General features: G+C 33.8%; 2 protein-coding genes across 3 annotated transcripts; both read right to left on the reverse strand.

Moving 5' to 3' along the window:
- Positions 1 to 36: 36 nt before the first annotated feature.
- On the reverse strand, positions 37 to 10,125 carry LOC149896688 (uncharacterized). Of its 2 annotated transcripts, XM_090117678.1 has the most exons (6): positions 9,963 to 10,125; positions 4,378 to 4,470; positions 3,120 to 3,250; positions 2,685 to 2,819; positions 2,129 to 2,247; positions 37 to 536 (listed from the first exon to the last, which is right to left on the reverse strand). In XM_090117678.1, exons 1-6 carry the CDS (start codon positions 9,976 to 9,978, stop codon positions 527 to 529), a joined length of 504 nt encoding a protein of 167 aa, XP_089973804.1. In that variant the 5' UTR covers positions 9,979 to 10,125; the 3' UTR covers positions 37 to 526. The 2 variants fall into 2 exon arrangements, with proteins under 2 accessions (XP_089973804.1, XP_089973803.1); XM_090117677.1 differs by lacking the exon at positions 9,963 to 10,125 and having other exon boundaries at positions 4,378 to 6,567.
- A 1,288-nt stretch (positions 10,126 to 11,413) lies between these two features.
- Positions 11,414 to 25,371, reverse strand: Non1 (nucleolar GTP-binding protein 1). The gene is made up of 15 exons (XM_090117686.1): positions 25,216 to 25,371; positions 24,979 to 25,131; positions 24,464 to 24,585; positions 23,596 to 23,731; positions 22,684 to 22,785; positions 22,295 to 22,387; positions 21,749 to 21,898; positions 21,208 to 21,365; positions 20,551 to 20,692; positions 18,919 to 19,087; positions 18,057 to 18,166; positions 17,216 to 17,334; positions 16,604 to 16,737; positions 13,308 to 13,459; positions 11,414 to 12,596 (listed from the first exon to the last, which is right to left on the reverse strand). Exons 1-15 carry the CDS (start codon positions 25,261 to 25,263, stop codon positions 12,441 to 12,443), a joined length of 1,944 nt encoding a protein of 647 aa, XP_089973812.1. The 5' UTR covers positions 25,264 to 25,371; the 3' UTR covers positions 11,414 to 12,440.
- Between the last annotated feature and the right edge of the window lie 139 nt (positions 25,372 to 25,510).

The raw sequence follows: 25,510 nt of genomic DNA on the forward strand, positions 1-25,510 counted from the left end.
ACGATATTTTTTTATTCGCATATATCGTAGTACATATTATTATTTTTTTATTAACGGAATAAAGAGGGTTTTTTATTTATTTATAGAGAGCATTAAATTAATATTTAGATATTTCACTCAAATGACGAACGCAAATAACAAATCACAGTCAAATATCGGGCTAAGCTGGTATAACCGACGAATGCGCAGTATATTTGTATGTAATAATTCATTTATATTATGTAAAATATATTTTACATTTCTCATTTATCCCTAAATCTCGTGTACGGACATATATTATTTTGATATCATTTGTGTAAAAATACAATGTTTTAGTGGAGATTTCTTATTTATCAGTTTTAAACTTTCTAACATTGGTATTTATTTAAATTATTTGAGATATTCGAGTTATATTCAAGCTGGCAGAGATTCTGTTTAAAATAACGTTAGAAAACATTCTAAAATAAGGGTAGTTAGAGGCTAGTTGTATCCTTGTGTTACGAGATTAGTATCGTCGGTGCGCCGTCGGTTACGGCCAATCAGGTTTTTAACGCCACCTGTAAAATATAAAATGAATTATTATTTTTTTGTTTTATTTGTTGCAGTAGTGTGTGGTGTATGCCAGTATTTTAGCGTATCGTGTATGGTGTATGTTACTAGTGCACAGTAAACAATTACGATCAGAAGTGAAACTCCGGACAAAACGTTCGAAACGGCTAACTCAAATACGACAAGCCTCGTCTCGAACTTTGTAGGAAGTTACGCTACTGTTCATATTCTGTTTACTGTGACATTATTAATGACTCATTAATGTGTAGTGTATGGTGTATCGTGTGTAGTGAATATCAATAGTATATGTAGTAGTGTCAAGTGTGTTAAATGTAGCGTAGTGTATCATCTCGTGTATATTTATTGTCACTAGTGTATTGTGAGTTATGATGTATCGGACTAGTTTTTTTTTTTTTTTTTTTTTTTATCTTTATTTAAGGAGCTTAGTCGGAAGTCGATTATGTCGCTCCGTATGTCCTCAAAAACATGTAATTAGCTCTGATTTAAATACACATTACCTAGCTTGTATAGCTGTCTTGCATTGTCCGACATCGGAAATGCTAGACAGCTATTACAAAATCCAACCTTAGTTAAATAGTCATCTGGTAGGGCTCTTTTCCGTTCAGTTTGGTTCCGGACACACTCCATCAAGACATGATAAACATCCTCAACCACTCCACACTGTGCACAATTCATTGTATTCGATTTACGCATAAGATATTTAAACTGATTCAATGGAATGTGCCCGGAGCGAAGACATAAAGCAATCACAATTTCGGGTCTTTTAAAATCACATTTACAGATCCAAGGACATCTTAAAGGTTCCGACTGCATGGTTCTATACCAGATACCCTTCTCTCTAGATCTACGATCAAAGTAATCTTTCCACAAATTCTGAATCGTTCCTTGTAGGTATGGTAATTATCGGTGCCTGTCATGAGGACCACTTTGGGTTCCTTCTCTCCCATACCACGAATATGTAGAAATTACAATCGAATAGTAAATCATACACTTGATATACATTTTTATAATATTGGAAAATTTAAACAGACGTTGCAAGCGATCAACCATGTTAGTGTTTAATTATTATATGTACTAGGTACCTCTCTTTTATACACGATTTTTTTGTTTATTTATGTTGGAAAATGAATTAATTCTGCATTTTATATTAATTTAATTTGAATGTTATATATTATGTAGTTAATTTTAAAGTAACTTTTTAATTTAATTTGTTTATATTTCAATTAATTTTATTTCATTTTGAGTATTATATTGTTAGTTTAATTTTATCTAGTGATTATTTTAAAATGTATTTTATTAAGTTAAAATGTATTTAATGTGTATATTATTATTATTTTTTTAATGTAATTAATTTTTGTAGTGCATGCAGTGCTCATTTATTATTAGTTGTCCATCATGTCCTATATTTTTTGTGTATTTTTTATGTAAAACAATCGATGTACAGCTGCTAATGAGCCTTAATAAAATAAAAATAAAAATAAAATATACTGTTTAGTGTATGTACATAATATGTCGTGTGTCGAACACCACTAGTGCATATAGTGTGTAGTGTATGTTGTGTGTATGTGTGTACACTCACAGCACTTGGTGCGGCTGTATGGCGGCGAGGTGCGCGGGGGAGGGCGGCACGGCGGGCGGCGCGGGCGGCAGCAGCGTCTGCGCCAGACCCTCGAACCGACCGCCGGCCTCGAAACCGTTCTGTTATATGTCAATATATTGTTACGAAATACATATCGATGCAGTTAGAATAATCAACAAATGCAAAGATAGAAACCGAACCAAAATTTGTAAAGATTTAGTGAAAGCAGTCAAGACAAAAACATAGAGATTGGCTAGTGACAAAAGTTAAAAAAAAATATAACAATCGAATCAAAATGTGAATTTTATGTTTTAATTTTTGATTATGTATAAATTTTAACAATTATTTGCATACCATAAGTTGGTGAAACATTGTACTAATATGATTATTTGAATATGTAACTTGTCTCTGTAAATAAACAATTTTATTTATTTTAAACTCGAATAAAAAGTTCAAGACAACAAATTGTATTTATCATTTCAACTTTATATCCAACATTCAAATCACATCACCTTGTAGCTCTCTTCATCTACCCTCATTTTCTTGAAAAACTCACCGGAATCATGATAGTGGGCCTCAAGGGTTGAATGGAGGGTTGCACCGGGTAGTATGGGTAGTATTGCACCGGGTATCCAATGTATCCCGGGTAGCCCGCCGCCGCTGCGTACATGGCTGCTGCGCCACTATACATCTAGAGTTGGGAAAATTTTATCATGTTACAAAAAATATTGAAGATTATTTGGTAAAATGTTACAAAAATTAATGTTTCTTCGCCAATTGCAATGTTAACAATATTATGGCTGCGATAACCGATTCAGATGCATTAATTGACATGTAGTTCTTTTGTTCTTTCATATCTTGCATTGTCAGAAGTAACTTATTTGAAAACCACGAAAAAAACTGTTTTTTTAATGTGTATCTTCTCGTACCTAAAAAAAAACATCCACACCAACCTATAATTCCCCCTTACTACTAAGTTACTGTAACTTACAGGAAGCTGCTGGCTCAGCGCAGGTATAGCCTGGTGGTGCTGCAGCTGGTCGTAGGGCGGGGGCGCATACACACCCCCCGCACCTGCACCCGCGCCGCCAAACGCCACTCCGTAGGGTGAACCACCCGCAACTAATGATTTATTTACTATTTATGGCCTATTCAAATCAGAGCGGAATCTGCTACCGCCTTGGGTATCTATCATATACTATGTAAGAAATTTAATTGCGTACCCATCGGGATATCGCTCTTGTTTGAATAGGCCTTTACAGCTGTATGCCGTTGTGACCACAGTAGGTATACAATAATACAGACTAGATACAAAACGCTCGAATCGGCTCGGTCTCATTTATACCTATATCGATGGGTCTGTTATTTGTGAGTTAACCGTTTTTTAGCTAGTTACGATACTGTTCAGGCGTCTTAACACAGTTATGTTTACTGTGTTAAGACGCCATGGCGATATCACTAACTATTTATTCAAGAAGTTAATAATAAAAATAATGATATTATAAATGTACCATAAGAGTCTTATGGTACATTTATAATATTTTTATAATATCATTTTCATAATTTTTCCTGTCTTATGATAAGACAGGAAAAATTCGACGACGCGGCACTATGATTTCGCCTCTTGTCCTTTAAAATTTTATCGTTTTGTTGTTTTGAAAATGTTAATTTATATCATTTGCATAAAATAATGCTTAAATCTTATACTGAATCAAAAGTTTAAGAGATAATAACAAATTATGACGACATCAACCTCATAACAAACATAAATGAACTGAATTTTTTTCACAATTTAAAAGAAATCTTATACATTGTCGCAAAAACAAGCATCACAATGTATTCTCAAGAATCTCAAGTCAAGAGCAGAGATGCGTAAAGTGGGCATTCAGAGCTTTTGTTTAATCCCTAAGACTAATAACATGCGCTTGTTATACAAGTATTTCAATACAAGGTTTACAAGGGGTGACATCTATTGTTAAAACTGAACTACTATTAATAATTACTGAGTAGATCAAACATTAATTTTGTAATAAATATGGCATTTACTCGAAATATAAAAATAATATGGAATACAAAATTTCCGATGTCAATGTACAAGCTGGTGAAATAAAGTGACTATTTCGCTTCAATAGTTTCGGAACTTATTTCGTACAAATACAAATTGCTTCTAGTCTATTTCGTACAAATAGTATCCGAGTTTTAAGGTCAGATAAATACATATTTTAATATAGATAAAAAAATAAACTTACCTCCATACTGTGGCGCTGCCTGATGCGGCGGAGCCGGCAAGAAGGGCCCTTGCGGGGGCTGGGGTTGGGGGTAGGCGCCGAGGGGAGGCGTGACTGTAACAACTCGACACTTTAGCATTCGCATCCCACTCGCTAGCCCGAACGGACGTCGCACTGACTACGCCACTTTAACGAGGGTACTCCATCAATTACGAATCATGCAATTTTTCGCATACAGAAATTCAATAAAAATTGAATGAATGTAATTGACTCAACAGCAACACGTACTACACGAAAAATGCCAAGACAATGAACGATAGGAAAGGTTCGCCTCGGTTGTGTTGCGATGGTGCTACGCGGGACTAAACAATAATTGCTTTCAGTGATGCATTGTCGCTAAATTGAATGATAGTATAAGTGATAAAAGTAATGTTATTCATAAATTATTAATTAGTCACATGGTACCCTCTTTAAAGTCGAATGTGTTTCGATTTGTGAATAGCTGAACTGTACGTGTACCAAGGTGTAATTTAGATTCATCAGTGCGACGCCATCTATCGGACAAGTTCGCGCAACAGCGCGCCGCAACCCAAGCCCGAGCATTCACGCGTGACGTAGTGATGTGACCACGACTGTGTTGCTATATTCACAATCTACCAACAATATTATTTGCAACACTACAGCGTGGCGAGCGTAAACGACGGAGGCTGAGTGCGTCATTTACGCGCTCACTAGCGCCAGTGTTAACGACAAGCGATGTCCATACAACGCGGTACAAACGCCTTGAATTTTTTTTATTCATACAAAAAAAATTCAGACCTCCGCAATTGGAGACCAAATGATTTGGTAGGCACAAACCTACCAAATGTTATTTACAATGCATTCCTAAAACCAATGGTCACACTCGCTAGTCCTGACCGATGTTTCTGATCAATAAAAATCCAGCGAGTGTGGCCATCTGGGCAGAACATCTTTAACAAAACAATTATCACACGTTCATGAACCTTACGGGGAAAACATTAGTATATTCATTTATATAACATGTCTAAAATCGAGTGCCCTAGTATATGTAGCCGAGGCTTTATACAAGGTCACTCGAACCATATACAAAAGCTTCTATGCTCTATATTGTCCACCTTTGTTCAAGTTCTTCAAAGCTTGTATATATGGCTGTATTCTTGCGAGGCTGGTGTTGCTTCAGACTTGAATATCCACTCAACAGCCTTGCAAAAACAAGTGATTATTAAGACGCAATAGCGTCCAAACAGTGAGCACATTTGTGAACATTCCTTTAAAACAATATTAACTATCGTAAATTATCTAGCTAAAACATGTTTACCAAGATTTCTTGTCGTTAGATAAACGAATCGGTTTAATAACAAAAATCATTTTGCTGTTTTACTAACAAGCGAATGCAAAAAAGCGTTTTTTTGTGAGAAATAAATCTATGATATGAATGCGTCGAAGGACACAGAAACATGCAGTGTGAACAAAAAACTATGACGGTTAGGTACATGCCAGACTATTCAATGTACAAACAAAAAGTGTCGGTGGAACAACGATTAGCAACACAAAATACCAACTAGCTCTTACAACGCAAAATCAATAAACGCTGCATATAAACAGCAAAACCTTATACACGGGACAATACACAAAAATCCTGGTAAAACCCCTTTACAAAATACTTATATATGTCTATCCTGTCCCACTACGGAATGCCAGAGTAAACTTGGAACATTTTACTCTGACAAAAAAATATATTAATATTAGGGTATTTTTAGAAATAATTATGAATGTGTAAGCCCCATAATGTTAAAGCATAACAAAATCAGGAACCCTGTGAAACGGATGCTTAAAATATCGAAATTAGTAGAATTGATTTAGAAAGGTAAATTTACTTAAATAACAGTATATAATTATTTGTATACTAGCATACTTCCCTGTCCTTCTATAAGCTGAGCATGCACCGTCTGCTGAGCAGACGGGAATAAAGATTTGAGAAAATCTCCATTCGATCTTACACTAATAACACACTAACGTCTCATTCCTGTTATTTTATTAATGTACCTTTTTAATTCAATCGTAAAAATAAAATATAAATTAAAAAGGCAAAACCTGGATCGTCTGTTACTTGTAGTAACACGCGATCGACGTTAACTTAACTTTATATAAATACGATATAACTATGAAAGTAATGCAATAATATAATATTGCACCACTTTGACCATCACCCTACAAATAATTGTAATAATAAACCGAAATCAAGCAAAGTAACACTAATAATTCAAAATATTAAGCATCTGAATAAGAAGATATGCCAGTTCCCATTTCGATTTATTAATACAAAATCTACAAAAATCATAAACACTGACAAAATTGTTACACAAAACTCCAAATTACATAATATTTAAAAGTGTAAGTGATTTTTGTAGACTTTCACTTATGTTAGTGACACTCAAACTTAAACATAAAATCAGTTGCAACTTTCCAAATTACACTTGAAGGAAAACTGCATCCAATATTAAAATCAATGTGTTTTTTTGATAATTTAATAATTGACTTAAATGCTCGCGATTTGATCCTTGTTCAGTTTAATTGATATTTCAGTCATTTAATATTACAATTATAAAAAAATCACATTATAACTATCCGTAGTTAATAATTAGCATTATCTATAATGGTATTAGAAAAAACAACCCCATTTCAATCAAACAATGGGATTGTTTAAACACAGAGGCAACATCTACGAAACAAAAAATAGAGAAAAAAAATAAAACAACTATATTTGCCTCCACGTTGAAGAAGGTGCAAAAACACTAGCAAAACAAACATTAAGAAGAATGACGAGCCCTTTGATTAAAAAAAATAAACAAAATTTCTAGAATTCAATTTTCATGCATTCAAATATTGAATGCACAAAATTTCAAACATGAAATTAAATCCAAAGGGCCGCCATTGTGAAATGAGTGATTGAAAAAAGGTAAAAAAATAAGCTGTAAAACAAATAATCATAGAAAAAATGAAAGAAAGAGCAGACACCTGTTAAATTATCGAAGAACATTGAAGTCCAGAGCGAATTCAAAGTCCTTTTTTGACTTAGACAACTTGTTTTTTTACCATAGTAGATCTATGTCTCGGAACGGTTATATATTAACATCTAGAAGGATAACAAAAGCCAAAACACATAGTATACAGCCAGTATTCAAACCCCCCTAGTCATTAAGATAGCTAGACAACCATTCCGAGGGAGTCGACTTGGTTCCTATGTGATTTTCAGTAGAAATTTCTTCGTAAAACCAGTTTCACAAATGCGTTACCGGCCGCGGCGAGGTGAAGGTCATTGTACGAATTTAAATATTTTGAACGTATCTTCATTGGATTCGCACAGGGTATATTGTGTAAAAATAAAAGGCAAAAACTTGAATTTATATTGATCACAATGAGAATAGGAAAATTGATTTTTTTTTATAGATGAGGTGACCTCTGATTAATTTTTAGTCAAACTTTTTGTTTATTCTGCAAATTAAGATTATTTGATAACATACAATAAGACTCTCATAGACATTCTAAAGCAGAATTTGAGAAGTTGGTATTGTCTTACATAAACAATGTTCAAATTAACAAATAATATTGATAGGTAGTGGTTTTAAAATAAAAAAGTTGACAGCAAAAAAATAGCCTAAACATCTTGCTATGAGAATAGCAAAATCAGGAAGCAAGAAAACTAAATTACGCTCCATGTTTTCGAGAGCACCCGCACATTAAAAAAAATTAAATCACATAGCAACCAAGGATAGGTTACATTATAGTTATTAACACATACGTTCGTCCACACGCCGATACGCACATATCATATTATATACTATTTCTCCAAAAAAAGAAAAAATAAAAAAGAAATTCTATTCTGTGTTATTACATGATATCGACTTGACTGCCGCGCGCCGACCGCGTCGTTCTGCCACCTGTAGAGGGGGGGCGGTTCTGGGAGGGGCAGGGTATGGAAAGTCATTATTATTGTTCTCAATCGCTGGCTGTATGGCAATAGGCTATGGCCTGTCGCGTTTAAAAATGTATCTTATGGTAAATCTGAACTTATGTGGTACACGGCTGACATATGATAGTCGAGAAGGCTGTATGTGCGATGCACATTAAAAAATTGTAAACATAAATAATTCACTTTTAATAGATGTAAGTAATCATTAGCGCATAGTTTGTGTAAACTTATCAATGGTAAACATACATAAAAATATTTGTTTTTAGAGGGGGATAAAAATATTATTCCCGTCATAAACTTTCAATAAGTTTCAAGTTAATTTACCAGAGAGCGAGCTGCACAAATTGCCCAAATTAAATTCTTAACACCATGGATTCGATTCCTGAACAAAATACTCAAAAATCTTTAGAACATTATTTATCTGAAAGATTATTTAGTTTGTAAATTCTTCCACCTAATTTCTATTTGTCCAATAAAATTTATGCAACATTTATTTTAGTAATGGATCTTATTTGAGTATTTAATTCAATAAAAGCTATTTAATTGTATTTTCTAATCTTATTTTACTTACTAATAATCATTAAAAAAAAGTCATTACTGTTTAGTTTTAGTAAGATGGAGTTTACAAGAAGATTATAATTATTAAAAATTGATATAAAGATAAATTGCCAATAAGGATATGGTTTTTTATTTAAAGAACTAATTAGCTGTTTTAAAATAATGTTGTGAATTTTATTCTTATATTAATGCAACTTATGTTTAAGCATAATCAATACTACGGAACCATTTCAGATTAAATAAATAAAAGTAACAATCAAGTACCCCATATTCATTATATTCTATTTGTGTTTATTTATTTATGGAATATTTCTATTTCTTGCTGCAATGGAATAAAAAAACTGTTTTGTCAATCTATCAGCCATTTGTGATTTTCAGACAAAGGGCTTTCTCATTAATTTTAATTCCTTTTGTATTTGGAGTGTTTGAAAAACCATAATTAATAGTTCTGATATAATAAAATATGTATCGATCCTAAATATAGTATAGATAGTTAAAATAATCAATGTAAGTTTTGCTGCAGCTATATTCTTATATGTACTCCAAGGTTTTAATTATATAAAAAAAAGGAAAACAATTTAAATCATTACGATTGTTAAAGAGTAGGTATTCGCAAAACAGAATTGCTTATTGGAATATTAATAGCAAAACGAGATTCTAGAACAACGAAAATTACATCCTATATCGACATGTTCTTCAATTTTAACCCTAAATACTTTTTTCTGTGTGTATATCATTAGTTCTGTGCAAAATTATTCAGATAACATTTATTGTAATGAAACAATTACGATGTTACGAGACATCCCGCCTTGAAATGCAATGTTCACCATCTTGGATTTCACAGTATTGATCCGACAGTGCTATATAATATACTATGTTTTGTACATGTAAAATTGGATTAAAACACCATAAATAGTCAGGAAAATACGTTTAAAGAAACTGTAATAGCTAATTTATTACAAATTCCTAAGATCCAGCTTCTATGACGTTACATATGTCAACCTTCATAATAATTTTAAAGACAAAGAAATTTGTATATAAAGTGCATAAATACCTTTTTTGTCTGCCATTTTATTTATTAAAGGGATCTTACTAAGCAAATTTTAAATATACAATAGAGCGATTACAAGTTAATTGGAAAATTCGCGATGATTTACAAAAACGCAGTCGCACTAAAGTTCCTTCGATACTCGCAACGACACTAGTGATGCCTTGGGTCAATACTCAATACTTCTCAACAGTCATTGCTGCTATGTACCGATTTTTCGGTTAATAAAGTATCGATTTTTAAAATGTGAATAATTTAAATATACATTTAATAAGCGTTAACACAATGTTAACACAGCTTTGTGATGTTTTATAGAAGTCTAGTTGAATAGATAAAACATGATTGAGTCTGAGTTTATAGACTAGACTTATCCCGCAATAAAAAATTAAGTAGGTGTATAAAAAATGTCTATTTTACATAGGCTTAGATCACCTAAATACGTAGGGAATGGAAATTTTTTGATACATATAGAATTTGAATTATGTACTATTTAACTTATTAATATATTACTGTAATTAAACTAAAAACCCGCATTCAGATGTTTGTCTGCAGTCTGCACTGACTTTTCAGAAACTTCATTTCCTACTCTGGCATACCAAGCTCGTAACAGTTTTTTCGTGCTTACGTATACAGTATTACCTGTATGTATGTAGGTACGTTACTCTTTGCAGTAAGGAGTAATATCAATACTACATAATATTATAAAGCTGAAGAGTTTGTTTGATCGCGCTAATCTCAGGAACTACTGGTCCGATTTGAAAAATTTTGATTATTTCATTAACATTTTTTTCAATGTTTGTACCTTCATCCGTACTTATATTTATTTTTTTAACACAATTTGAATTAACTTTGATTATTTCGAAAAAACTACAATGAAACGAAAGCTTTAAAATTTTTTCCAACAATTAATAATTACTAACGATAAATCGATTGCACGCATCAATTCACGCGCATTTTTTTTTCTAGTGCTCGATTGTGCGAAGTTGGAACATTCAACGTTAAGCATTATGCCGCATAATGCGCTCTAGTGCTGTAATTGGAAAACGGGGGTAGTAACTAAGGGCAGTTGATAATTTAAAAATCGATTCATCGATATTTTAAGTACATACCAGCCGCCCGTATATCGACCAACAATACTTTTGACAATAGTGTCAACTGCTGACAAATAAATACTGTCAGACGTCAGTTGTCACCCGTTTGCATTTGAATTTTGTTGTTGTACATTTTTCGTTGTAATTTTTTATTCACATATGCACTTATGTATTAATCCAAATATAGTTATATGGAGTATCTTTAATTTCTCTTACGACTACATTGACTTTGTTGAACGATTTCATATTGAAGCAATTTTTTCTGCGGTTTTTTATAGATACAGACTACAGAGGTTCTTCAAGAAGGTTTTAGAACATATATTGTTAACATAAAGCTGAATTAAATATAAACGCAAATAAAACAACTTATTATTGATAAATTCTTTATTGAAAACACTGTTTACACTTTATGATTTTGCATCGTTTTTTCTTCTATTGTAGACACACAGTGAATTATGTCCAGCGTTAGCAACTTGAAGCGAACTGACTATCGTACCAGGTGCCGGGGCATAAAATTATCGTACATGGATCGAAATTATCGTATTTTTTAGGATAAAGTCAATTATAAATAAATAAATCATATAAATTGTAATATTGATATGTATGCAAGTTCTCTACAGTTAATCTTTTTTAAACTACCGCTGTCAAATCAACAGGACACTGAAACCCAAATGTTTTATGCGTGGTACAGACCTGAACCGATTCCCTTTCTAAGTTCAATAAACGCGCCAAGTTTTAAAATTCACTCAGACAAAATTTCACTGTTCCAATGAAAGTTCGATATGAAACACGTCAAAATTTCATATTTATAAAGAAGAAATGGCTATGAGAACATCAGCGTACGATAATAATATGCTATCATACATCGTACGTAGGCACAAAATTATTGTATGTGTACGATAATTATCGTACGGTTCCGAACACTGATTATATCACTTTTCTAGGTTTTCCTTTAATAACATTGTACAATATTGTACAACATGAAGCTTTTATGCCTTATTTAAAAATAGATTTTTTTTTCATATTGATAAAATAGGCACAAGTTTTTTATTAAAACTTTGTAACAATACATTGATATAAACTCAAAAATAGGGTCCTTTTTTTAAAGTCTTCTGCTTGACAAAATAAAGATAAACAAAGTTTGCTTCTTATTTTAATATAATTACTTACATTATAACTTGACAAAAACCAAATTAATATCTTGTTATATTGTTATAAATGTATGCAGTATTAAATGAAGGTAAAATACAATAAATACTGTATTTTTGCTAAAAATCATACATATACTTAAAAAAATAAAACCGCATAGTATTCTTGTAAAGACCCTATTTTCACCATCATATCGACTCCACAATACATATAAGCCAATATATACATATAAATATATAAAGTGTTAACGTCTGTCTGTCTTGCCAACCCCACGTTTGCCTGAAAACAAATGTTTCGGCATCTTGGTCCCAATAAATCTGTCGGCTTCTCCCTTGAGACCCATCTTCTTTGTCTTTTTCGATATGGCAATGTGCGCCATTTTCTTGGCGCGTTTTTGCATCTGAAATGAGAAGCATGTGTTTTGATAACAATATTTTATCACAATTAGTTTTAAATAATATCGCGTCGCGTCGTCGTTTCGATAATGAATAGAACATAGACTTACAAATGTTAGGAGAGTACAATAAAAGCTTAAAAAATCATTTAAAAATAATTCATTGCATTATGCCAATAATAATCGTAGAACAAAATGTTGTTACTTATGATGTTAGCTATCTTGTCCTGCGAGGTTGCTGGTGTTTTACAAGCAACCCTGTATATACTAACGTTTGTCTGTCTGTAAATACCAGTTTGTGTATCTATATACAGGGTGACTGGAAATTCGACGTGATCCTTCAAATGGGTTATTTGCAACAAATTAAGTCCAGTTAACCAGGGGTCAAAAATGGATGGTTATTGAATATGACGGATTTTGATTTTTTTTTAAATTTTCTGCCTTTTTACTAAAAACAATTAATTATGAAAAAACTACTACACTGTTAACATTCAATTGATATTTTTTTGAAAGCCGAAGAATGAGCGATCACTTAAAAAAAAAAACATTGCCCAAAACTTTCATCACCTCAAAAAGAAAAGGCTCAATAACCATCCATTTTTGACCCCTGGTTAGCTGGACTTAATTTGTTGCAAATGACCTCTAGTATAACCCCTTTGAAGAATCACGTTGAATTTCCAGTCTGTATATTATGTTCGTCTGTCTGTAAATACTCACAGCCACATCCTTGACGCCCTGTTCGTCCCTCGCGGGGCGCGACACGGAGCGCGTGCGACTCTCGACACGCGCTCGCTTCGCCGGCGCGGAGTGCGAGCGGGAACGCGAACGCGTCACGAAGTGAGCGCTCTTTGTGTCCGACATGTCGACACCTGTATGTTCAAATTAATATAAATTATTTATTTGCATAATGTGTATACATAAAAAATATACCGCCTCCTTGGTACAGTGGTTGACGCGTGCGCGTAGAACCGAGGGGTCCTGGGTTCGATTCCCGGTGGAGACGAAGAAAAAAAATGTCTCGGTCTGGCAGGACACAGAATTGGTTCAAATGATGTATAGAGTATACTTCATATTTACTGTGTTAACAGCCTTATTATTATTGTGTTAACAGAAGGCTGATCACCTACTTGTCCCTAAATGAAATCGATCAGTGAAACAGATGTATAATGTATCTGCCCCTCTTACCCCAGTAGGGCACATGGGACTTCACTTTTATAAAAAATATACCGGCTGAATTGATAACCTCAAAATAAATGTTTGTTTTGTAGAAAGGTTGTCAATAAAATAATAATAAATAAAACAAATTTGTTTCTTTTTCATTGCCTATAGTCCATTGAATAAAAAGTTCTAGAATGCGTGAGTTAGATAGTAAGATGTTTCTTCGGAAACATGTCAAGAGTCCCTAGGTAATAAACATACTAAAACCCCGGGCCACTAGGAGGAGCCCCGGAGTGGGGGGAGGGGGGAACAGGGTCCATTTTTTTCATTTTTCGCTTAAATCTCAAAAATGGTACATGTTAGAGAAAAACTTTCAAGGAAAAGTTAAAAGGCCATAAAATTATCTACAAGTTGTACCTGAATCATTTTTTCCTATATCCTACCGTTTCTGAGTTATACGCAGTAAAACATGATTTTGGCTCAAACAATTTCCACATCAATCGATCAAAAAATATTTCTTTCTTCCAAAAAACTAAAATGTGCAACTTGTGACCGGTACTGATAGATTGCTCTTAATTAGGTCTATAATTGATAAAATAAACACATTCCTGCATGGAAGCCTTTAGGAGGAATCGATTGTCAAAATATTATATTATGGTAGTTTGAGTTACTGAACTTGATCTTTTTATTTTTTTCTTCCAAAAAACTCAAAAGTGCAACTTGTGACCGGTACAGATAGATTGCTCATAATTGGGTCTATCATTGATAAAAATACCAGATTCCACCACGGAGGCGTTTACGGGGAATTGAATTTTATTAGGGTAGTTACGATACTTGAACTTTTTATTTTTTTTCTCCAAAAAAACTCAAAAGTGCAACTTGTGACCGATACTGATAGATTGCTCTTAATTAGGTCTTTATTTGGTAAAATAAACACATTCCTCCATGGAAGCCTTTAGGAGGAATGGAATGTCAAAATACTATATTAGGGTAGTTTGAGTTACTGAACTTTATCTTTTTATTTTTTTCTTCCAAAAAAACTCAAAAGTGCAACTTGTGACCGATACTGATAGATTGCTCTTAATTAGGTCTTTATTTGGTAAAATAAACACATTCCTCCATGGAGGCGTTTAGGAGGTATTGAATTTTATTATGGTAGTTACGATACATGAACTTTTTAACCAACTACCCTAATAAAATTCAATTCCCCGTAAACGCCTCCATGGTGGAATCTGGTATTTTTATCAATGATAGACCTAATTATGAGCAATCTATTTGTACCGGTCACAAGTTGCACTTTTGAGTTTTTTGGAAGAAAAAAATAAAAAGATCAAGTTCAGTAACTCAAACTGCCCTAATATAATATTTTGACAATCGATTCCTCCTAAAGGCTTCCATGGAGGAATGTGTTTATTTTATCAATTATAGAACTAATTAAGAGCAATCTATCAGTACTGGTCACAAGTTGCACATTTGAGTTTTTTGGAAGAAAGAAATATTTTTTGATCGATTGATGTGGAAATTGTTTGAGCCAAAATCATGTTTTACTGCGTATAACTCAGAAACGGTAGGATATAGGAAAAAATGATTTCGGTACAACTTGTAGATAATTTTATGGCCTTTCAACTTTTCCTTGAAAGTTTTTCTCTAACATGTACCGTTTTTGAGATTTAAACGAAAAATGAAAAAATGGACCCATTTCCCCCCTCCCCCCACTCCGGGGCTCCTCCTAGTGGCCCGGGGTTTTAGTATGTTTATTACCTAGGGACTCTCGACATGTTTCCGAAGAAACATCTTACGTTACTAACTCACGCACTCTAGACCCCCCTTGGAGGGACTCATTCAATGGACTACTATTCTATACGAATAGGAAATTCCGGCTCGAAGGACTAATGGAAAGTACTAACTCTCCTATGGCGTTGCTTCAGAAAAGGAATTTATAATTATTGAAATAACAATGTAATGAACAGAAATGATGATGGAATGATATTGTACAATGTAATGCGCGTACGCTCAGAGACGAAGCGATTCCTTGGGTATTACTGTGTAGGTTGCTTTGAAATATTATTATGTATAAACAAAATCTTGTCCGTGTCTGTATGGGTATATTTGTTGCGTATACGTGTAGCTTTCCGCCCGCAGCTTCGCCTGCGTTTCAAATAAAAACCCGCATAGTACCCGTTCCCGTGGGATTTCCAGGATAAAACCTATCCTATGTGTTAATCCAAGTTACCCTCTATATGTGTGCTAAATTTCATTGTAATTGGTTCAGTAGTATTTGCGTGAAAGGGTAACAAACACACACACACATCTTCATAAACTTTCGCATTTATAATATTAGTAGGATTGTCCGTATGAGTATGATTGATATTTGTTGCGTATACGTTTTTTGTGAATATATAGTTAGTGGAATAGGCACTAGAGGGCGTCTTCGGCTGTGACGTCATGGAGGTGAAAGACGGTTTTCCGATATAGGGATCGGATAGACGTTACCACTTAGTAATAATTGTTAACATTGAATATTAAAAATTGTGATTGTTCTTTGGAAGTATTTTCTTAAAAAAAAGACGGGTTGCACTGGGGGAGTTCCGGCAGAAGTGAAAACTTGATTATTAACGTTCAGCATGTTTGATATTTTGGAATGGTATCCGTCTTACGCTTTTTCGATCAGGTCACGTGTCCTGACGCGAGTTTAAGATTTTATACCCATTACAAAAAAAGTGCTCAACGCCGCTAAAGAAGTTTTCACTTCAATAAATAACCGTCTAAACCGGCTAATTATATATTATCTGTGTGTGTGTGCATTTGTATTACGTCTGTCTGTGTGTATATAGTGTGTGTGTGTGCACACTCACCGAGCTTCTCCATCTCGGTGCGCAGGCGCGTGGTGGAGCGGTCTCGGTCGCGGGCGCGGGAAGTTCGCGGCATCACCGGCTTTGTTGATTGTTTCACTAGACGGGACTCGTCTTTGAGTACCGCCTTCTTGTTGCTGTTGTGGAATCGAAATTGTTTTAATGTTTGCGAGCAATCTTTAATATATATAAATCTCGTGTCACAATGTTTGTCCTCAATGGACTCCTAAACCACTTAACCGATTATAATAAAATTCGCACACCATGTACAGTTCGATCCAACTTGAGAGATAGGATAGTTTAAACATGTAGGTACCACGGGCGACGCCGGGGCGGACCACTAGTCATCTTATATAATAAACAATCTGGAATGTTTAAAAAATTAGAAAAAAGCAACATTGTTGAATGTTGCAACTGAAAGTAACAAATATTTATTTTAAATATTTTTATTATTTAGAATATGTAATACAATGAACTCATGAAATTATTGTACTGTCACCGATCCTTGATAAGTGTACAAAGTTTGAATTAAATCTGGGACAAAATAAGGCACAACCGCACAATAGTGAATGAATGAATAATTCACCTGCACAATGAATGAATGAACAAACTCACCGTATCTGTACAGCCAGTTCCCTGATCTCCTTCATGCTCTGGTCCAGTTCGATCTTGGGCACCGCGTACATACCGCCCGCTTCACGGAGTTCTTCCTCACGCTCGAGATCGGCTAATTTCTGGTAAAAACATAGATAAATAAATATTTATAGGGGGAAATGTTTGCTTTGGAATAATTTGCATGAATTAAAATAAAAAAATAGTAATTTACAATCAAACTAACGTATTCAACTAACTTATTAAATTATTGAAGTGAAACTTCTTTATCGGGGTTGGAAAAAAAATTAGTGTAACATTTTTTCGTTACGCGCCATCTTGTTTTTATCCCTACCACGCGTGATTGACGTATTTCTGTAAAGTTGCATATAGTAAATTATTTTTTGAAAAATAAGGTCATAAAGAAGTTTCACTTCTTACGTGTGTACACTAGTACACGCACACATTTTTTTATTAATTAACTTATTATAAGTTCAAAAAGTACTGGTTGGATTTTAAAAACAACATTGTTAGCAGACAGCTTCAGTATTCTTGAGCTAAATATGATTGGAACTGCATCGTAATATTTTTTTTTGCTATATCACTAATTGGACTTTAAAACTATAGCAATAAAGTTCAATTTTACATAATTTCATGGTACAAGCTATATTACAATACAGAACAGAAACTACCTATAGAATAAACATTCATTTTTATACAGTATCAAGAAACAATCTATACAATTAAACAAAATAGACTCTACAGTCTACAGCAACAAGGTTCAATTTCACAAAACTCAAGGTATGGTGCATATTAACAATCTGGACTCTATACCAAAAGCAATAAGATACAATTTCGCACAAACCTCGAATATCTCCGGATCGATATAATCAGCAATGTTGTGTCCCTCCCAGAACTCCGGTATCGGATCGTGGCGTTCCTCCTCCGGTATGTCCGCGTAGTTCTTTTGTAGATCTGGTAAAATTGTAGGAAATATTTATTTATTTATTCAATTAGACTTCTTCTAGAAGCACTTTCGAATCATCATTACATATTTTTACCATTTACCACCGATTCGGAAAGCAGTATCTATGGAGAAGAACCGGCAAGAAACTATAATCTAGAATTCTATAAAATAGGTATGTAACAGTTGTGTTTAAGTTTATGGGTTTTGAAATGCGGATAGGAGTCGTGTTGTTGTTGAGTTGAGTTTTAGGTTATAGATTAAACATAATGTGTTATTTCACTAAATAGATGCAGTAAACTTTGCCTTAACCAATTAAAAAAAAATGCATTCAACGAATTCATATTCGAATTTTCTGACATTATTTATGCTCATTTACATGCTGAAATTGTTTGTTTTCATATTTAAAAACTTCTTAAGCAATTTTGATTCGTTCTAAAGCTATTATTCCATAGTTTGATAACTTTATCCTGTTCCTTAGAAAGCTTTATCACAATTGCCCAAAAAAAAACTGACATTACCTTTAATTCTAAAGCATCTACAACTTGTAATGTTTATTTTAGCACTGTCTACTAAGGGCTGATTTTTCAATCAATTTAAAGCTTATTCGTCGAATAATGTATAAAACTACCATTTTAAAAACGTATTCCCGTATTTGACAGTTTACGTGACATTTTAATATTATCGTGTAATACTTTATTGGACGGATAAGTTTTATCCAAGCATTGAAAAATCGGCCCTAAATTATTTACTATCAACTCACCGAGCACATAATCATCGCCCTCCTCCAATTCAATCTCCCTCTCAAGCTTCCGTTTCCTCCCCTCTTTCTCCCTCTTTGCCAACACCCCGGGAGGTATCACGGGAGGTCGGGATTTACCATCCCTTGGTGTTGGTACAGCCACGTGTAGACGGTTTAGTATTCCGTCCACCTGTGTCATTTGTGTATGTTAGGAATAGTAGTGGACCAAGGCGCGCCTTGGGGGACACCTTTATATAAATTACTACTTTCACTTTTTATGATGTACAAATAAATAAAATTCGCGGTAAAAATTATTATAATAATTATAATTGATAATTTTTTTGTTTGCAATTATCTGCGAGATTGCTAACTTCCTACTAGGATTTATAAATGAGAAAGAGTTCAAAATGTGATATATGATATTAAGACGCTTTATTATGCCTTTAATAATAAGTAATTGACACAATATTACAATTCTAATATTTTCATGGCAATCAAATCGCAATTCGTAATGGACATTTCTGTTTCCAAAATGCATAGAAATGGATTGGCTTATAGACCGGGAGATACTGACACAAAATTTCGAGTCATTTGTAACAGGATGGCGGTTCTACAGGGTTCTTAGTACGCAATGACAAAAAGAAAAATGATGGTGTGAACGCTGGTACCGGCGGCTTACTCGCGTGGGCGTTAGTCGAACTCGTCGGAAAATAGCGAAAGTCAAACGATTTGTAACAGTATGGCACTTATTTTTCCTGGAAGTTTGAGGATCAAAGAATATAAATACAAAATTTCAAAGATCTAGGTGTTGGAAATCTTCACTTATATTAATTAATACTAAATTAATTTTTCAAGTATGACAGCACTTTTTCCCCCTACTAGAAGTATGGCAAATATAATAATGGTCACATTTTATCAAATACTCTCCAAAAATCCAAATGCAATACTGGTACAAAAAGTTTGGCGAAATAAATTTTTTTTGCAGATTTTCGGCGGTATGGCGACCATTTGGAATCGTCCGAAAAGTATGGCATGGCGATTTTCGTAAATGGCTGCACGACGATGGTTACCTGTGCAAAAGTTAGCTTGGTACAAATGGTTGAATAATTGTTTTATTTAAATCAACATATTCGCGTCGGTATGACGGGCTGTAAGTCACACCGGAAAAGTATGGCATGACACTACCGCCTACTTCTTTTTTATGGGCTATCGGTAAATACTAAAATTTTTGTGTTACAAATCGTTTGACTTTCGCTATTTTTCCGACGAGTTCGGCTAACGCCCACGCGACTAAACCACCGATACCAGCGATCACACCATCATTTTTCTTTTTATCATTGCGTACTAAGACCCCTGTAGAACCGCCATCCTGTTACAAATGACTCGAAATTTTGTGTCAGTATCTCCCGGTCTATTATATCACGCACAGGTCCATTATTATTTTTTCTTATTAAAGTGAAACTTTTATTACATCGTCTCAAACTTTTTGCTCTGTGTAGCGCATGTCGCGTGACGGTCGAACCGTACTATAATTATCGTACAAATACGATAATTTTGTGCCTAAGTTTCACTTTAACCGTGGTTTCATAAAACCACACAACATTTTATATTTTTGTTTTTTCAAATTAATGTACGTCTGTCCGTCCATCTTACCTTCTTAGTCCTCATCTTCTCCGTGACCCTGTGACCCAACAGCCTCTCGCAGGCTTCTACCTTCAGCTCTTGGACACCTTCTCCGGTGAGGGTCGAAGAACGCATCACTGGTACTGTCCGTAGTTCTGAGTTACCGTCTGCACTGAAATAGTTAATAATATCTATACTAATGTATTTCTAGCTAGAGAATCGAGAAATTCCGTAACGAAAAAAACCTCACGCTCCCCACTCCGACGGGCTCGGAAGTGTGGTTTGAAGGCATAGCATGCAATAGCTTTACCGCGGCAGTACCCGAGTGCCACACGTCTTTTTTATTTATATATACTAACTTGACAATGTTCCCCTTAGCGCATGTTTCCCCCAGCTGTACAATCAACTGCCTCTTCCCCTCGGGAAAGTCCTCCGGCTTCACTACGTCCACTTTATTTAGCACCACGATGAGTGGCTTGCTTTATAATATTAGTATAGATATATTTATTATTTATATACTAACTTGACAATGTTCCCCTTAGCGCATGTTTCCTCCAGCTGTACAATCAACTGCCACTTCCCCTCGGGCAAGTCCTCCGGCTTCACTACGTCCACTTTATTTAGCACCACGATGAGTGGCTTGCTTTATAATATTAGTATAGATATATTTATTATTTATATACTAACTTGACAATGTTCCCCTTAGCGCATGTTTCCTCCAGCTGTACAATCAGCTGCCTCTTCCCCTCGGGCAAGTCCTCCGGCTTCACTACGTCCACTTTATTTAGTACTACAATGAGCGGCTTGTTACTAAATAGCGGTTTGATGCTCTCGAATAGTGATATCTGGAATTTTTTTATTAACATAAAACTTTTCGCTTACTCAAGAAATTATACTAATTCAACGGTTCCTCTATAAAATTAGAAACAAAAAATATCATACCTCATTTATAACAATAACAAATATTATTTCAGAGTGTCTTTGAAAACTTTTTAAGTGCGAAAGAACACATACACAGCGTTGATGTTTCCATAATTTTCTCAATTAAATAAATAATCGATCAAACTTTTCAACAACATGATATTGGTAAAACATAATTCAACAACATTCTATTTATTTAGTACACATGGTGTCCCTCAAGGTACACCATTGGGTCCACTACTATTCCTAACATACAACAATGGCAAAACACTGCAATTTTATAATTTGTTTGATCCAAAACCCTCACCTGTTCCTCAATACTATGTCCACACTGTTCAGAAGGATCTATAAAGTATAGTACGGCTGCTCGTAAATGCGCAAGTGCAGTGACCGCTTGCATTTCGATAACGTTGCGCTCTTCTAGCGGGTGATCTAGGATACCGGGCGTGTCTATTACCTGGAAAATATATAGATTTGTGTGATTATTTTGATTTGTATGAGGAAAGTCATTTTTTAACGATGTATACCTATACATACAGGTTTTCTTACCGCAACTTTGGCATTTCTTTTATTAAGATCTTTTTAAAGCAGGTAACAAACTCGTATCAATTGCTTTCCTTTTTTTTAATTTTTAGAATATTACATTCTTATTATCTTTTGATCATATCTTGTTCTCATTATAACTTTCACTTTCCCCAATTAAATAAATATTAAAAAAATGGATACAATTTAGTTACAGTAGATCATTTTTTTAAGATACACAAAAATACATTGTATTAAATTATTGAAGGTAAAAAAACTAATTAATATTGTTTTTTCTTAAATAATAATAAATCACATAAAAAAGTCTCACCTGCCATCTCAAATATTTATAATCTGTATGTCCGACATACAAACTCTTTGTTGTGAACGCGTAAGGCTGCACTTCTACGTCTGCACGTGTTATCTGAAAAAATAATTAAATTAAAAAAAATATATATTTAACAACGTATTTATTTACTTAAAGCGATATAAAAAAAGGGTAGTAGTAATTCTGAGTTTTTTAATAAGCAAATAACAGTATACAATTTCAAAGTAGAAAAATAATTTTGTTGCTCTTTATTTTTTACTTACAATTTGGAATTAAAATATATTGATATCAACTACTGAACAGTTTTTGATTAAATATACAATAGAAATAGGTGAACAAGTATAAGCATGTTTTTTATCATAATATATTTGCAAGTATTATTCACAGATTACCTGATTGATAAAACTGGACTTTCCAACATTGGGGAAGCCGCAAATGATGATAGTTCTTGTGTATGGGTCGATTGACGGCAGACGCGATAAATGTTGTCGCACCTAAATCAAATGAGTTAGTTAAAAGAGCTTGTGTGCCGAGCACACGTGTCAGAAGTGAAACTTCTTTCGCAAGACTTAGAGATACAAAAATCATCGAATTACTCCATGACGAGACGGTATTGCCATAACGCGACCTTGAAATTTTACTATCAACGCGCCTAAAGAAGTTTCACTTCAACGAGGTTTTAAAAAAAATTAAATCATTCATTATTTCATTCATTAAGATTATTTTTTTTCTACGTATTTATCCAGGATAAAAAGTATCCTATTTTACGCCCAGGATAATGAGGTGTACCAAGTTTCATCGAAATCGAACCGTTACTTTTCACGTGATGTCTTCACATACAGACAGACAGACAGACAGACAAAAATTTTTTTAATCACATATTTGGGTTTGGTATCGATCCAGTAACACCCCCTGCTATTTATTTTTTCAATATTTTCAATGTACAGAATTGACCCTTCTACAGATTTATTATATGTATAGATTTAAAAAATTCACAGCATCGAGAATTATTAAACTAAACTGTGCTTAGATTTATGTAACTGTGCTAAATATTCTACTAAAATATAAATAAATAAATTGGTTGTCTGTAAAGTCGGTTTACTGACGATAGTTGAACGTGACAACATCCGATTGTGTTTCTTTGTCGCTCGTTCCGCGCTCTCGCTCGCACTTCAAGCCTTACATGGAATGCCTCAGAGCGAGGTAACGCCGCATGAGTCATGTTTTTTCGTGTGTGCAGGCGGCTCTATCGAATTATAAGACGTTGTCACGTCAAAAGACTACCGTACAAAACAGTGACAAACCTGTTCCAAATAAGTCAAGTTAGCGGCCTGCCTCTTCATGATAGTGGCCATGCGACCGAGCGCTGCTCGCTTCAGCTGTTTGCAGCGGTACAGCGAGTCGCCGAACTTGAGCAGACGCACGTAGTCTTTGGCGACACTGCAATTATATATAGACGCTAGATTTCTGTGTTTTAGGGCCGATATTTCAATGCTTGGATAAAACTTATTCGTCGAATAATGTATAAAACTACCATTTTAAAAACGTATTCTAATTGCCTGTATTTGACAGTTTACTTGACATTTTAATAGTGTCGTGTAATACTTTATTGGACGGATAAGTTTTATCCAAGCATTGAAAAATCGGCCCTTAACAGAAAAACCCGCATAGATCCAGTTCCTGTGGGATTTCCAGGATAAAAAGAAGCCTATGTCTTATTCTGGGTATTGAGCTATCTACATATCAAATTTCATTGAATATTGATCAGTAGTATTTGCATGAAAGAGTAACAGGCATCCATCCATCCTCACAAACTTTCGCATTTATAATCTTATTAGGATTGCTATAATTTTGACTTTCTATTTCTTATATTGACTTTATATCAGCGTAAAACAGTAATTCTCATTTAAAGAAAAACCATGAAAAGCCATGTATGACTTTTCCAACGGTGATTAAATGAAGCTTTCATGGTCAATGTGCGAGTAAAAAGTTAATTCTTCAGTTTATGGAAAATATATGTAACTTGTAACTCAAGAAACACATTTATTATTTTGCAATCATAATAAAAATGTATTTTCAAAATCTGTTTAGTGGTTTTTGCATGAATGCCTAACATACATACATATTTACAGACTTTAGCGTTAATGGTGATATTAGTATTATTATACTAACTTGTCAATCAGATGCCTGGCCGTGTTCAACTGTCCCAAACCAAGCTTATAATGATCCTTATCATACAAGACGTTCATCAAATCTGCGTAGAATGGATGCACATCATCCAGTTTTGGAAATTCCTGTCAATTAAAAACAAATATTTACAAATATAGTAGTATAATGGCAAGTAAAATGGAATAATCTAATCTGTATTATATTTATCATCTATCATTATTTTTATAATTCTGAGTAATTTTAATATCCAAGGTTTTATAAATTGTTTTCTCAAAAGAGAAAAATTTACGAAACAAAGCCCTTATTATAAATTGAAACTTGTTACAGGAAATGGTAGTAAAAACAATTTTTACTATTCTTCATTTATCAGCAAAATACAATGTTATCTATATTGCACCATATTGTACTCAATATTCTATGAATCTTATAGGATATCCTTATTAATAACAACACAGATTATACTCTTTGTTATAAAGAAGCCAAGTTCGTTATAAAAATCGTTATTAAAAAGACCATACCTGAATAATACGCGAAAGTCTGTCGTGAAAGTTTTGTTGTGTAAACTTCACTTTTCTCATATAAAATGCACGAATCCTTGTTATTTTGTAGTGCTTGTGTACTACAGTCGGTGTTTTCCTTTGTGTTTTCGATAAAATAATATCAATAAAGTCCTGCAATAAATAAAATATGGTTATAAGAGGTTATGTTTATAAACTTTAATAATAAATTAAATATCAAATAATCACTGTACTTACCTTAGCCGTGGGGACCACGGCTATTTTTTTGAAGTTATATAAACTCATTTTGAATTATTTTGTAGTTATTTTATATATAAATAACTACTTTACGAGACCAACACGTAAACACGTGAGGAACTCGCATGAAAAAGGAATCTGTCATTAAAGTTTTGACATCAATTGTCATTGCGTTTCGTTTTACAAAACTAGTAATTGTACTGCAAATTGTGAAATGTATTATTATGGGTGATTATTTAGCTCAGAGGGCACTAATGAATAATTGTTATGAAGTATTATCTATATTGCTCAATTT

This window comes from Colias eurytheme, chromosome 28 (assembly GCF_061535395.1).
Source record: "Colias eurytheme isolate Ceu_HAF_F1 chromosome 28, ilColEury1 Martin Lab GWU primary, whole genome shotgun sequence".
NCBI lineage: Eukaryota > Metazoa > Arthropoda > Insecta > Lepidoptera > Pieridae > Colias > Colias eurytheme.